Source organism: Gavialis gangeticus, unplaced genomic scaffold, assembly GCF_001723915.1.
Source record: "Gavialis gangeticus isolate Ggan-Ray unplaced genomic scaffold, GavGan_comp1, whole genome shotgun sequence".
NCBI lineage: Eukaryota > Metazoa > Chordata > Crocodylia > Gavialidae > Gavialis > Gavialis gangeticus.
In genome coordinates this window covers 23,689,415-23,704,279 of record NW_017729011.1, presented here as the reverse complement: position 1 = coordinate 23,704,279, position 14,865 = coordinate 23,689,415, and the positions used below count along the sequence as shown (strand labels likewise).

At 56.4% G+C, this 14,865-nt stretch overlaps 1 protein-coding gene across 1 annotated transcript in view; it reads left to right on the top strand.

Moving 5' to 3' along the window:
• Positions 1-14,480, top strand: part of LHX6 (LIM homeobox 6) — a 30,382-nt gene extending 15,902 nt beyond the window's left edge. Inside the window, exons 4-9 of the mRNA XM_019510319.1 lie at positions 1,586-1,806; positions 6,935-7,035; positions 7,124-7,219; positions 9,409-9,583; positions 10,400-10,503; positions 12,083-14,480. Of these exons, the coding sequence (XP_019365864.1) occupies positions 1,586-1,806; positions 6,935-7,035; positions 7,124-7,219; positions 9,409-9,583; positions 10,400-10,503; positions 12,083-12,103 (718 nt within the window). The 3' untranslated portion in view covers positions 12,104-14,480. The remainder of the gene's footprint in view (positions 1-1,585; positions 1,807-6,934; positions 7,036-7,123; positions 7,220-9,408; positions 9,584-10,399; positions 10,504-12,082) is intronic.
• The last annotated feature ends 385 nt before the right edge of the window (positions 14,481-14,865 follow it).

Genomic DNA, 14,865 nt, shown 5'->3' with positions numbered 1-14,865 from the left:
GTTACTTTCTCCAGGGTGTAACTTTTAACGGTATTTTTGGCATAAAAAAACGAACTCAGACCTTTTTTTTTTTTTTTTTTTTTTTTCCTTTCCTTTTTTCCCTTTAGTGGCAAAGGGGTTGTAATGAAGAGGGAGGGGGCTGGAAAAATAAGAATGTGCAGGCATATGTGTGCAAAAGGTTTGAATTGATGGGAAAGGGGGGAAAAATGGCTCTTAGGAGATTTCCATCTGAGTGGCGCAGGGGTCCTCATCCAGACGAGAAGCCCATGGGCTTGAAGGCTGAGTCGCTGACCCGCCTGACTGCAACCCCCTGCTTGTGCATTTACCGTCCGCTCGGCAGCTGTCGCAGCACGATGCCTCATCCTCTGCCCGCAGCCTGGCCCGGGCCCGTTGCAGTCAGCGGTGCGTCCGGTGCTTGATTTCAGCTGCATTTCGTGTGACCCCCCCCCCCCGCCTTCCTTGTCCTGCTCCGAGAGCTCTTGTAGGGCCTGGGCCACGTGTGGCCTTTTCCCTTGGGGTGGGGGCATCTCCTGGCTCCGGCTTCCCCCAGCAAAGGATGTTCCCAGAGGCAACCGGCCTTGCTCCCGTGGATGTCGGTAAACCCCGTCCTGGCCCCGCAGCAGGTTGGCAAGGTCCTTCTCCTGCCCCACCGCTCCCAGAGCTGCACCGCCTGCTTCCTCGCCTCCTCGCTGCTCTCCCGGGGCCCATGGCATGCGCCTGCCTCCCAGGTCTCTGCTCTGGTGCTCTGGCTTCTCCATATGGCATTAGCAGGGATCCTGGTTTTCTCTGATTAAAAAAAAAAAAAAATCCCAAATTTTCAGTTAAAAAAAAAAAAAAATCCCAAATTTTCAGTTAAAAAAAAAAAAAAATCCCAAATTTTCAGTTAAAAAAAAAAAAAAATCCCAAATTTTCAGTTAAAAAAAAAAAAAAATCCCAGAAAAACATGGATTTGGGTTTTTTGTTTTTTTGTTTGAACTGAAAATTGGGGATTTTTTTTTTTTTTTAAGGAAACACCACTATATATATAGATATGAAACACCATTATAATGAGAATCGCCAATGAATATGCATTTAAAAGAGAAAATGTATAGATATAGCGGTGTTTCATTTAAATCATGGAAAAATGTGGATTTTGGGGTACCTTTTTTTAAACTGAAAATTGGGGATTTTTTTTTTTTTAAACCAGAGAAAACTAAGATCCCTGGTCATTAGGGGCTCGGGGCTGCCCCGACCACACTATGGCCCCCCTGGGGCAGACCTGCCAGGGCCGAGGTTTCTATCCCAGCCCCCAGCGCACCTCTACTAGCTTGGCGGAGGCATCAGCAGGGCCCAACCAACACAAGCATCCTGTGTCGTCTGCCCCTGGCTCTGCCACTGGCCTCTGGGTGACCTTGGGCAAGTCTCTTTGCCATCCAGGTGCCCTTTTCCCATGCCTGTTGCTCTAGTCCCATAAACCCCCAGGGAGGGGGCAGCGCGGCCCCTTGCTCTCGTGTGCCCCGGGGCCCCCAAGGCTATCGCGGGACAAACGTGAGCGCTTCCCCCTGACCTCTCGCCCTCCTCGCGTGCCTGTATTTTTCTCTTCCAGTCGGTTCGGCACCAAGTGCGCCCGCTGCGGCCGGCAGATCTACGCCAGCGACTGGGTGAGGCGAGCCCGCGGCAACGCCTACCACCTCGCCTGCTTCGCCTGCTTCTCCTGCAAGAGGCAGCTGTCCACCGGCGAGGAGTTTGGGCTGGTGGAGGAGAAGGTGCTGTGCCGGATCCACTACGACACCATGATCGAGAACCTCAAGCGGGCGGCGGAGAACGGTAGGCATCCCCCACGGGATCCCTTTCAGTCCCCAGTCTCTTCCCGGGTGATTTGGGTCAGTGCCCTGCTATTGCCAGGGCCGCGCGGAGGGCAAAACAGAGCTCTCACAGGTGAGCAGGACCCCGGCCTGGCCCAGGGAAGGATCGAGTCCCCCACTGTGATCTCTGGTGCTTTCTGCAGCGCCAGCCGAGCCGAAGCCGCACAGCACGTGTGGAGACCGTGCCCCGGCCGTGCTGGTCTGGGGCTTTACCCCACTGCTACCGGCCCCCCCCATGCTCTCTCTCATCCCTTGTCCTGCCCCACGCTGCTGACCCTGACTTCTGCTCGTCCCGATTGCATTGTGGCCCCGTGTTTTCTCTCTGTTCTCCGCTCCTCTCGGCTTTCCCATAGGACACCAGCCCCCAGCGGACGTCCCCGGAGGGGGACAGCACCTGAGAGATGCGGGTGGGGGGCACCCCACGTAGGAGGCTTGGTGCGTGAGCTGCAGCCTCGCTCCAGACGAGCTGCCGAGGCTCAGGATCTGGGATTTCTCTGGCGTGGAAACGTGCGACACCCCCCTCCTGCCAGCTTTGATCCAGCGCCGTGCGGCTGGGGCTCGCGGGTCTCCCTGGGTAGCCTGCGGGGCAGGAAGCAGGAGGAGTTTGGAGGCACTGACTCATGCGCCTGGAAGGTGGGAAACCTGGCAGCCGGACAGAGCCTTTCCCTCCTTTTCCACCGGCCCTGCCCTGCCACGGTGGTGCCCCTTCCCTGCCAGGCCCTTTGGAAAGGAGATGGCGCAGAGCTGGCTTCCCAGGCAGGTCCACGCCCCCAGGGGACCGGCCCGCGTGGTCAAGGTCGGCGGTGGAACGGAGCGGCTCCCTTCCCTTGGACCGCGCCCAGCTCCATCTTCCTGAGCGGCAGCTGCCAAGCAGGCGGAGAGACATGGAAGTGCCGAGAGGCTGGACGCGGTGTTTGGAAAGAGCAGGATGCTTGCAAGGAGGTGGGGAAGTGGAGCCAGGGCTGCGAGGGCAAGGCAACCCCATCGTGGCACCTCCGTGCTGCAAGCCGGGGTCTCTGCCAGTGGCCCCCACCGGGCGCCGTGCAGATGAGCTGCTTGCCGTATGGTCCAGGGCGGTGACCTTGCTTGGCATGGAGGGAGACACTGCGCACTGTGGCCATCCTGCATCCTGGAGCTGCCCTGAATCCCGAAGCATCTGCCAGCTGCGGCTGAGATCCCTCTGGACACTGAGCTCGGCTGGACCCGGCACCAGCGAGAGATGAACCAAGGCAGGCCGTGGAGGCGAGGGCTGGCGTCTCCCTCCATCCACCCGAAACGCAGGGTGCACGAAGCAGTGCCTGATGCTCTGCGCGCCGTCCGGAGGCTTCGCCGCCCGCAGCCCATGGGTGAATGGGGGGCTCGTGGTTGAAAGGGCAGCTTGTTCTGTGATGTCCGAGGCGTGAGCCGGACACAGGCCCTTGGCTGGCCTGGCGTGGCGCCCTGCACCCTGCCTTGCTGCAGCACCTGGGAGAGCACTGGGGCAACCCCAGGCCCTGTCCACACTGGGGGGCAGTTAGACTTGGTCCTCTTCAGCCAGAGGCAGGCGCAGCCCGGGGCAGGGATGCAGGAGGGGAGGCCGCGCACTGTTCCCCGAGCACAGGAGGCATCAGGGTGACTCTGATCTTGCCCCTAGGCCAAGGCCCCCAGCTAAGTCTCGTGGGTTTGGGAACAGCTGAAACTGGTGGGGGGGCTGCATCTTACCTACCCTCCAGCCAGGCCGCACTGGACTGCGGTCACCCCCCGGGGGAGGGCCAGGGATGGGAGCAAGATGGAAAGGCCAGGTGCTGCCTGCATCTCTCCTGGACCGCACACTTTCTGCTCTTGGGGCACGGAAGAGAAGACAACGAGGAGACCTCCCGGGGCGCTGGCTTTGCCCTTGCTCCGTGCATCCCCCGTAACGATCGTTGCTGGGCCAGGCGAGCGCAGCGCGCAGGGAAATGAGCGGGTGCCCCGTCCCATCCCGCCCTGCGCGGCATGTGGAAGCGATTAGCTGACCCGACACGAAAATAAGCAGCGTTTCTGTTTACAAGGCTTGAGCAATGGGATGAAAACAAAATGCCAGATCGGGCTGGGAGGGCCTGACTGGGACGCTTGCTCTCGCCACGTCAGGCCATATGGCAGGCGGATGTCAGGGGCCGCTCTGGACAAAGGTGGTGCGTTGTCGTGGCCGAAGGGGACGGCGGGGCAGGGAAGGTGATGCTGACCGCAGCCTGTGCAGGTGTGGCCCTGTCGCGGCTTTATCCCTCTATGCAGCTTGAGCACCGGGCGCTGCCTCCCACAGCGCGACGGGGCCACGGGAGGGTCTCGGGGGGGGGACGGGGCTGCTGGCAGAGCCGATCGGTTGTCTGCCCGGTCCTGTACGCGAGGGTAGGCCTGTCCCTGCCGGAGCCGGGCAAGAGCCCCGCGCCTCCCGGGAGCCGGGCCTCAGAGGGCAGCGGTCTCTGGGGCGTTCAAGGGCCACACATTTCTCTCCAGTAATTACAAAGCAGTTTCTCCGGCACATGAGGTTTTACGTAGGAGAAAAATAAACAGATGTTGCCGAAGCCAGAATCCCATTCATCATCCTGCAGGAACCGTCAAACGAGACGAGAAAGCCCTTCAACTTGGGCCAAGACAATCACAGCCCCATCCAGCCTATGAAGCAAGTGTCTCCTGGGACCAAGGCAGCCTGGTGAGAGAGGGGACGTTGCTGAACCCTGCGGCAAGCCGCCACCGCCACTGCTCGCTCGCCGATACCTCTCCGGCTTAGGGCACCCGCCCTCCCCGAGCCTGGCGAACCCCTCGGGGGAGGCTGGTCTTAATAAAGATGTCCCCACACACCCCAACACTTGGCTTCACGCAGCGTTTGAGGTCAGGCACGAATTGGTCGCAGGCGTGGGCAGCAAGCGGGCTCGGCATCCTGCTTCCCCGATGCTATCATTCAGTGACGCGCGTTGTGGGAAACGTGTAGGAAGCCCCTGCCCATGGACCTAGGTCTTAGGCCTTGCTGATCTGCGTGGGTCTGTGGTCCGGGATGACGTGTTTTTAAGTTTCTCGTTGGGGGCAGGAGGACTGGAGGAGGACGAGCAACGTGGCAGCTACAGCATCTGAGCAGAGTCCACGCGGGGCAAAAGTGGCAGCTGCAGAGAGACATCTGCAGGGTGCTCCCCCCTGCCTCGCACAGCCGCAGATGCCTGGGTCCTCCCCACGGAGGGAAGCTGTCTGTTTGCTGCTCCGTGGCTGGGGCCGGCAGCCTACTGCTGTCTCCGTGGTCCCTTTGCACTCATCGGCTCAGGGGGTCCATGGTCCGGACCTTCTTGGCTGTCGTGTGCCCCCTCCATAAAGCCAGAAGAGCAAGTCATTCCAGTGGCTGCAACGAAGGGAGGTGCGCCGGTGGACGCTGATCGCAGTAATAGTCCTGGCTGCACCCTCAACCCCGCCCAGCAGCGCTGGCCCTGTTGCATCGATGGTGCCAGGACATCGGCTTTGTCTCCGTCTCCCAGAACGGCCCTCGCTGAGGCATCTCATCCCCAGGACGGCACCGCTGACCATGCTGTGCTCCTCCCAGTGCTGTCACCACCGAGCAAGGGTCTGCTAAACTTGACCTTGCACCACCCGGGCCCAGAGGCAGAAGTCAGGCTGATGAAGACCAAAGCTGCGTCCTGTTTCCACGTCCTACGTGCTCCATTCCTGCCTAGTGCTTGCTCTACCCCTTCTTGCACCGGGTCTGTATGTGACCGTAAGCTCCTAGGACAGGTGTTGGTGTTTGCACACAGTAGCATCGGGGCCCCAGGCCTGGCTGGAGTCTCTAGACAGCAGTGATGAATAATAGGTGTGCAGCTGGGGTGGGAGGAAGGAGCTGGCTGTGCCCCTGCTGGTATTTGCTGTGTTGGGTGGTGTCAACCAGGGGTCTCTGCCAGCCCCTCTGAGATGATCCCAGAGCTATCTGCTGCCACTGGGGTCAGCAGCCGGCGGTGGGACCATTCTCTTTGGGTGCAGGCAATGCCACGACAGCTATTCTGTTTATTCGTGCAGCAGCTTTTGGCAATGATATGGTCTTTCTAAAGGGCAGAGAGATGAGGGGTGGGGAGCTGGGCTGGAGCTTGGGGGTCAGTTCTCTGCTGCCCCGTAAACTCTGCATCGCCTTGAAGTCGCAGTGTGTGGGTGTGTGCTTCTTACCTGTGGCGTGGGGACAGCAGCTCCTCCGTAGCACGCCCGGGTGCTGTGCGGCGTGCAGCGCCGGGGACATTAAGGCCCTATAAGCACTGCATGGAGATGTTTGACGGTGCTTCAGGCTGCTGCGTGGGAACGTGCTCCATGGAGGGGAATTGTCCTGCTTGGACCAGAGCTCAGGATGTGTTGAAGCCCACCCTCCTGCACCCCCGGCAGGGAGCATCCCCCTCCCCTAGGGAAGAGGCAGGGAGGAGGCATGCCGGTCAGGGCCCCCGGCAGCTGCACATCTTGGCTTCGTGCGCTCTTGTCTGCTGCGTGTTTGAAGAGCCTAAGTGGAAATCCCCCTCCCCGTTCTGCTGCAGGAGGTACCTTGCGGTGGGATGCCGGGCTGGGGGGTTGCAGTGGCTGAGCCTGGGGGAGAGGGGCCGGGACATCCTGCAGCGAGCCTGTCGCCTGCGTCTATGGCCATGCAGGTCCAGCGGGGACGCAGCGGCTGCTCCAGCCCAGCGTCCTCCTCTCCTGAACCCACCACTTGGATTCTGCACCGGGGTCGGGGTAGGGGCGGCGTGGCCCGATTGCACGGCTCTCGGGCCAGCCTCCCATTGTCCTCAGCAGGGGTTGGCTCGAGGGAAGGCCAGCAGGCTGGGTTTGAGCCATCAAAGCACCTGTGCAGCCCAGGGCTCAGCAAGCCAGGACTCTTGCCACCACCCAAAGCCCCCCCGGCCCCATCGGGGGGGACAGCTTCTGTTTCGGAGATGCCACTCAGCCGCCAAAAAGGGGCATCGTTCTGCTCCAGCTGTCTGGGGACCCCTCCAGGTGTTTGCAGACCCCCCCCCCTCAATGGCTGGGTCTGTGCGAGGGGGCTCTGATAGGCACCCAGGGGCAAGCCCAGGTCCATCCCGAAGAAGGGGGCTAAGATGCATTGCTTCTCACTGCAGGCAACGGGATCACGTTAGAGGGAGCTGTCCCCTCTGAACAAGACAGCCAACCGAAGCCAGCAAAGAGGGCCCGGACGTCCTTCACAGCAGAGCAGCTGCAGGTAGCCCGGGTTCGGGTGGGGTGGGTCTGCGGGTCCAGGGGTGCTCGGGGAGCGCCCTGCTGATGCAGCTCTCTCCCTCCCCATCTAGGTCATGCAGGCACAGTTCGCTCAGGACAACAACCCCGATGCACAGACCCTTCAGAAGCTGGCGGACATGACGGGGCTGAGCAGGAGAGTCATTCAGGTGAGGGCAGCCCCGCCGGGATTTGATGCACGCAGCGTGGCTGACTGCCAGGCAGTCTGCACCCAGGGGCTGGGCCCCTGCTCCGTCAACGCCAGCATTTTCCTCGCTGGTTATTCCTGCCAGTTTAGCTAGATCCTTCGCTCTGTGTGGGTCGGCTCTGCATCCTCCATCCATTTGCTGCTCTTTTCGTTTCCCATTTTTTCCCACCTTTTGTTTTCCTTTTTCTTAACTCTCTTTTTTTTTTTTCCCCCTTTGGTGATGAACATTTAAAAAAACAAAAGCCCACCGCCGAGGCCAAGCCAAAGAGACGAGTGTGAAATGAAAGCTGCTTTTAATCCTCCGGCCCCAGCCCCTTTGCTCTGTCACTGAGACGTGCCCGTGGAGGGGCCTTTCCCCAAGAGCAAACAATGCTCCGTACAAAGACGGGTGTAGCTTGGACTACCCCAGGCCATGGAGGCAGGGAGCTTGCTGGAGAAAACATGCGGGTTGAGGGGTTTGAGGGTGCAGGGGGATTCAGCAGCCAGGAGGAAGGCCCAGAGGAAATCCCAGCCACAGTCGCTGCAAGGTTGGTGGGCACGTGTGGTGTGCACGGGGGCAGCTCGGGTATCGCCGCGCAGCGCCCGGGAATCCCCTTGGCTTTCACGCGCTGCTGACGCGCTCTGTCCAGCCTGGACCAACGTGAGAGCCCAAACCCAAGCTTGCCTGGCCAAAGGCACGCTGGGATTTGTCCTGTGAAAACCCAGCCCGAGCTTCTGCTGTGAGGCTCTTCGATAAATGGAAGATGATGTATAGGTTGGGCTGTTTTAAGCTTGCATATTTTTAAGGGTCCTTCTAATAGGAAACAATTTATCAGACCTCTGCTAAAAGTTTACGGCTGTTTCATTCTTCGTGATCTGATATCCCCGATCTCTAGCATAGAGAGAGGCCGAGAGGACAATCTCTCTTAATGGAGTCGTGGGGGTTTTTTTTAATTGATTATCTCTCAAATAAATGAAAATGTAGGGAATAAAACACAAATTCCAGCATGCAACCAGTTGAAGACCACGTGGCCCATATTCAGACAGAAGGAAGCAGGATTCAGCATCCTATTAGTCAAAGCTGTCGGGTAGGATATTGAAGGGAGGCCTCTGGGCTCCGTTAATGGGTCTGTACTGCAGATGTGTAGGGTATGAAATGCTCGCTGGAGGTGTCATCTCTGCAGAGGTAGCCTGTGATTTTATTTTTTCCCCCCTTGTGCTGCCCCTGCCCACACTCGCGCATGCACAGCTCAGCTTGGCTGCGTGGTGCTTTCACCCAAAGCAGCTGCTCTTGCAGGGGATACAGGGTAGGGCCTGACAGGGGCTTCCATGAGCTGCCCTCTCTGAGGATGCAGGTTGTCACACCCCAGTGCTGGTAATCCCGCGGTGCCTTCCCACAGTCCCCTGCTTGTGCCAGGGAGGATGAGAAAGCATGTTCTCCGTCAATGCACCGGGAATGATGGTGGCGTGACCAAGCTTAGGCAGCACAAAGAGCTGGGGGGTACGCCCCGATGAGCCGACATGCAGGTGTGTGTGCAGTATCAGTGAGTGGGCCTGCAGCCTTAGTGAAGCCAGTCCCGGTGCCAACATCACAGTCACGGTGTACCCAGCATTTTCCCTGCATGCGGCAGGCTTGGCGCAGACCCCGGGCAGGGCACTTGGGAAAGAGGGAGATCTCCTCTTTGATCCACCTCTCCAGCCGGTGCAATGCTGATGCCGGTTCTTCCATGCGAGCTGGTCCTGAGAACTCGGCTTGGAGATGCCTGTCGGTAACGGGCCATTAAATCTGAGAGATTTTAAAGGCAGAAGTGGAGAGCTTTAGATCTGAGTTCACACCCCACCCCACCAGGCCCAGCTAGGAGAACCAGTGTCTTGACCAGTGCACTGAAGTTGCTGGATCCCCATCGCGCAGCCTCTGCCAGCCGCGTTGTAGTGCCAGCAAGTGACTTTTCCAGCTGAAAACTAAAGAGCCCCGCGATTCTGCTTTGCCGAGCTAAAATTCTTGCTCTGGAAGATGTTAAAAATCGAGCTGTAAAGCCAACCAAGCATGGTCCCCCTGCACCGAGCTCCTAGCAGAGCTTGTCACGGGCACCCCTTTCCCCAAGCCATTTAAAACAAGATGGATTTTGCTGGGGTCGAAACTCAGCCCAGTTGTTTCTGTTGGTGTTTCAGGTTTGGTTTCAAAACTGCAGAGCACGCCATAAAAAGCACACGCCCCAACACACAGTGCCACCTTCGGGAGCCCCCCCATCCCGGATCCCTTCCTCGCTGTCTGATGACATCCACTACTCTCCCTTTAGCAGCCCTGAGAGGGCCAGGATGGTAACACTGCACGGCTACATAGAAAGTAAGTGCCGACGTGCGAACCGGGGGGTGGGATGTGCTTGGAGAGCAGACAGCGCAAAGGGTCCTCTGTGGCAAACGAGGTCTTTGACCCCCTGACGAGAAGCAGGGTGCTTGGTTAATGGGGCTGTTGCATGGATACCCCGTGGAGAAGTCCCTTTGCATTTACAGCACGCAAATGGCGCCTGCGCTTTTCTGTCGTGTCGGAGATCCTCTGCCCCCCGCAGCTCTTTGAAAGGTCCGTTCAGCGGAGAAGACCAAATAGCAGGGAGGAGCGGAGGGGCGGGGACAGGATTAGGTAGGGGAAGAAAGGTCCCTGGAGCCCCTTCTCCTTACCCAGGGTCATTGTCTGGGGTTTACCGTGCTGGCCTTTCGGCTCCTGCCCTTCCCTTCGGCAGATAACGACCATGTGTTGGTGCCGGCGGGTGGCTGAATGGACGTGTTCCCGGGGACGGGGATGAGAAATGATTATTCCTGTAATTCCCTGGGCTGGTGGCTTGTTTTGGGACCAAGAGCAGCGGTGTCGTTAACAGGACAGTTCAGGTTCCTGCAGTGGCTGCCGTAGATCCGTTTGCTCCTGGGCAATTTGTGGGGCTCTTCTTTCCTTCCTTTCTGATCCGCAGGGATCTTATAAGCTGAATTCTGTTTAAGCATCGGCATGACGTCCCAGTCCCTTTTCCTTGCCCCTGTGTCCTTGCTTGGTATCAGCTGCCTAGTTTGGAGGGGGGTTGTCGTGTGCAGCACAGCGAAAGCTAAAACTTTGGCACAAGGAATAGCCCGTTGACAGTAACAGAGGCTGAAGCCCTCTTCTCATCCGCAGGTCAGGTACAGTGTGGGCAAGTGCACTGTAGACTTCCTTACACTGCTCCACCAGTGCACCTCAAAGCAGACATGGAAGGACCGCTATCTAATAGGGGTGAGAAGGTAAATGCAGTCCCTCTTTCAGGCTCCGAGTCCCAGCGTGTGCATAGCATCACTCCCCGGCTTCCTGCCGTTTGTTGTCTGAGTGCGGCTGATCTGCGGGGCCACCAACCAGCCTTGCTTCATCCCAGTCCCATCCTGTCTGCCACCACTTCATCTGTCCTGTCATGACCGCCCCAGGCCCCGGGGTTGGTGACCAGCCACTGACAGAAGTGCCGTCCGTCGGTGGTCTGTTCAGCATCCCGTCTCTGTGAGCCGTTGGGCTGTTGCGCTTGGGGTGGTTGAGCTCCTGTCACCCATCCTTGTCTCCTCCCTTTCTGTGTGGTACTCGGTGTCTTCTCGTGCTTCATTAATCAGTGTGTCAATGCTGGGGCAAACGGGCGTTACTAACAACCTGGAGCAGCTTTCACCATCCGCTGACCCATCAGCTTTCTATGAGTTAATGTTAGAGGCGTTTCTTTGTGATGCTGGAACAGCACGACTACTATTAACTACTAGGATGCTGCCTGTAGAAACTACCTGGCAATGAGGCAAAATACAGCAGTGATTCTTGTGAACACTTCAGATGCCCATTGTGTGGCTTTATTGTTCACATGAGCAAATCCTCCATGGCCAAGACTTCCAAAAAGTGTCTAAAGTTAGGTTCCTACTTTTTTATTTGGGTACTTACTAACTACTGATCACTTGCCTTTAGCTTTTTGGAGATCTTGGCCTCTCTTCCCAAAGCTGTTTGGATGGTATTTGCTAGCCTGCAATGACTGAGCTCTGGTCAAAGCACTGTGGGTTGAGGACAACTTCTAGATTTCAGTGTGGCCCCCGGTTTGTTTTAAATGTTCATGATGTTTGCATGGCTGTATCTGCATGTGCCTCACGACAGTTTTTGCATGACAAGGATGCATGCTCATTTGGAGAACTGCACCATTGCCTCAGCCCTGATGCCCTCTCCCCATGCCCGTAGTCCTGGGATTTCAGCGCAGGTCCTTGTTCAGGGAGGTCTTGGGCCAGTGGAGGTCTGGAGGCTGCCGGTAAAGGTGCTCCCTTGTAAAACAATCCCTTTCTTCTTTGCATGCCTGAGCTCAGAAATGATGCCTGCTCAAAAGCCAGGTGTAGAATAGGCCTCAAGGGACTCTTCGTATCAAAGAGGACCCCACAGAAGTGACCCTAGGGCTCTGGTTCCCAGTGCGAGGGGGAGGAGCGTGCACACACGCACAGACCAGGCTGCTTTGTTCTTACGAGCTGAAGGACTAACGGGAATGGGTGAAAGTCCTGATCTCATCTTAATTGCTGGCATAGGTTTGCCTTAAGGGATGACTTGAGAGCTGAAGATCTGCCTGGTATTAATATATTCCCATTACCTCCTGATGCACAGTACGGTTCTCCTCTCCCGAGGTGGCATTATTCTGGGAGGAGGATTGCTGAGGCCTGGGTCCAAACCGTGCTTTACAAAAAGAAGTAGGCCAGCGGGGGGAAAATCCCTGATTGAGCAACCCTCTTATGTCCATGTTCCTTAGAAATGGGAGTCTCCTGTCTTGTTGGTTTGCTTCTGTGCCAGCTAATGCTCCATTCACATTTCTTCCATTAGGTCATCCTATTTCAGTATTGACTGCGCGAACTCTTCCTCATCTGTCCATGGCGCTACCAGCACCACTGCCCCTCAGTCGTTGAAATACTGTGACCAGTCCAAGGCAACTAGGATCAGTCATGCTGGAGAAAGTCCATTCCCGCATTTCTGTTATTCCCACCGACCAGCACCTAACAGCCGGTATTTTCCCCTGCCAGCAGCACAGTGTGTGTGTGTTGAGTGCACAGTTGCATTTTCACTTGTTTCTTGTGGACTTGTAGAATGACAGTGAGTCTCCCTGAGGTGATGCCATGCCTAGCCAAAATTAGTGACGACTGCACTTACACCATTCTTGCTTCCAAAAGGACAGAAATGGGGAGAGAGCTATTGAACACTGAGCCAGGGGTAGCTCTGATCGTTACCTTCTAAAATAGAGAGGAGAAATGAAAGGGGTTCATTGGATCGTTTTGCACCAGTGAAACCGTTGAATCCAGTGGTCCACTCCTTTCTTCTGCAAGCGAGAGAGAGATCTGACATGGGCCCGTAGCCTCAGCTGCTCGGCACTTGGGCAGAACCTCTGGTTCCACGTTCTCTGATTGTTGTAATGCCATTAAATCAACAGAAAGTATGCCAGCAGGGAATAGAGCCCTTTGTCCTCAAAGCGCTTTAAAACCACAAATCCAGGAACCGTCCCTGGAAGGTAAGTCCACTTTCATATCCCAGATTTAGCAGGTTGGGAAACGAAGACAGAGGTTGGGTAGCTCAGCCAAGGCCACTGAGGGGAGTGGGTGTCAGAGGCAGGTGAGCGCTCTGCACAGCTGCCGACTGCCTCCCAGGGCTTTAAGCAAAAGACCCAGCTGTCTTCAGTGACCATCAGCCCAGTTTTCATGTCTTCCTCCCAGCTGGCCTGCTCCTTGTTCACCTGGAGTCATGAATGGGGGATTCCAGCTCGTACCTACCCCAGACTGGGACCGGGAAGCTAGGCATCTCTCTGGTTGGATCCCAGCTGCAAGCTGGGCTGTGAACATAGAGGGTTTAGTTTGCTTGGGTGCAGACCCTAGAGAGACCTTAGCAGCAAATGTGTAGCCCGTGAAAGTGGTCACTGGGTTGCTGGACCTGTGGGCACAGGCGCAGTAGGAACTGAGGCTGTGACTTCTCTTTTTTTTCACTTTTGATTTTTAAAAACAGATAAAAACAACCTGGTTTAAAGAGTGCCTGCAGGCCAGGTAGGAAGAGCCCACGGCTGCAAGCATGCAGCAGGCAAGGACAGAGTGTGCATGGGTTGTTTAAAGGCCAGGCAAGTTGATCCGGCAGCTTCTTTTGATGCTTCCCTCTGTCTTTGTGTTGCAAGCCATTGCTGGCGTGTCCCCGCTCCTGCTCAGAGCTCGCCAAGGAGAGCAGGCTGCTTGGGCTAAGACGGTCTGAAGTGACAGCTTGCAAAGGGCCAGGCTGCCCTCTCCCGTGCTGGCGAGTGCTTGTGCATGTGGGCGGTCTCACTGCTATGTCTCACTCTGGGCCGGAGAAGAAACTCTGAAATAGCGTTTCACAGGCTAGCGTTGCTATATTTGCTGTCTCCTCTTGATTTTCTCGTAGCTGCTATGTAACAGCTTCTCTCTCGGTGAGTGGCCTGAGCTGCACAGACCAGCGCCGGCCAGACTTGCTGCCTGTTGGGGTTTTTTTTCAGCTCAGTCTTAAATACCCATTCTTTGCGCTCTGGAAATTCCTGGCTCAGTTCCCTATGTGGGTTAGGATGGCTGTCGTGCTAGCATTGGGCAAGCCATAGTCAAACGTGGCACAATGTCTCTGGGATATGCCCCATCACCTCACTGTGCGTGAGCTTCCTGGGCACGTGGCTCTAGCTATAGCGAGGAGTGCTTGCCACAGGGACTTCATATAGCAAATTGCAGAAGCAGACATGGATTCTGTCGAGGTGACCGTTAAGATCTTCTGACCTGAGAAGTAACTGAGCTGAGAAAGGAGGTGAACAGATATTGGCCACATCTACATGAGACATTTACTGCAGAGCAGACTACTGAGCTTCACAGTGTCTTGCATCTACACGTGCAGGGCTATCAGGCTAGAGTAAACTAATGAACTTGTGAATACAAGTACGACCTTGCTGCGGAGTTTTTTTTACTCTGCAGCAATGCATGTGTAGATGCCGACCCGGCTGGCTGGGCCAGGAGGGTGCTTCAGTGCGGGGACTGCCTGCCATCTTGCCCCCCACTGGAGCCCCCCATGCCCCAGCTAGCCCCTTTGTGGCATGTTGGGCGGGGTTGGAGCAGCTTCAGGCTGGCATCCTGACTCCAGGGCCCCCTGCCAGCTGGGGCTGCTGTAACCTGGCTCAATATGCTGCAGTTCCAGGCAAACGTTCAAACAGCGCACCCAGGAGCAAAAAACTCCAGCGCAAAAAAAAAAAGCGCCGTAGTTTATTGCTTCAAATTAATTGCACATGTAGATGTGCCCATTGTTACATACGTTCAGTGTTATAATGATACAGATGGTTAGGTCAGAATTCTGTCTAACTGCAGCCATCAGTGAGCTGCTTTACCTCCAGCTTAAATTAACATTTGAAAGGGGATATGAAATTAGAAGTCCGTAAAATACTATTATGCACCTCCTGAGAAGTGAATAATAGTTTCCATTGAACTTAACCAATCAAGAGACACTCATCTGCATCTGTGATCCAATTGGGCAATGTTGTTCCAGAATTCACTGTTATTGCCCCTCTGAGAAGGCAATGGTAAAAATTTGCGTCTGTTTTTAGTCACCGATAAGCCAGATTTCCACCCCCCCCCCCCCCC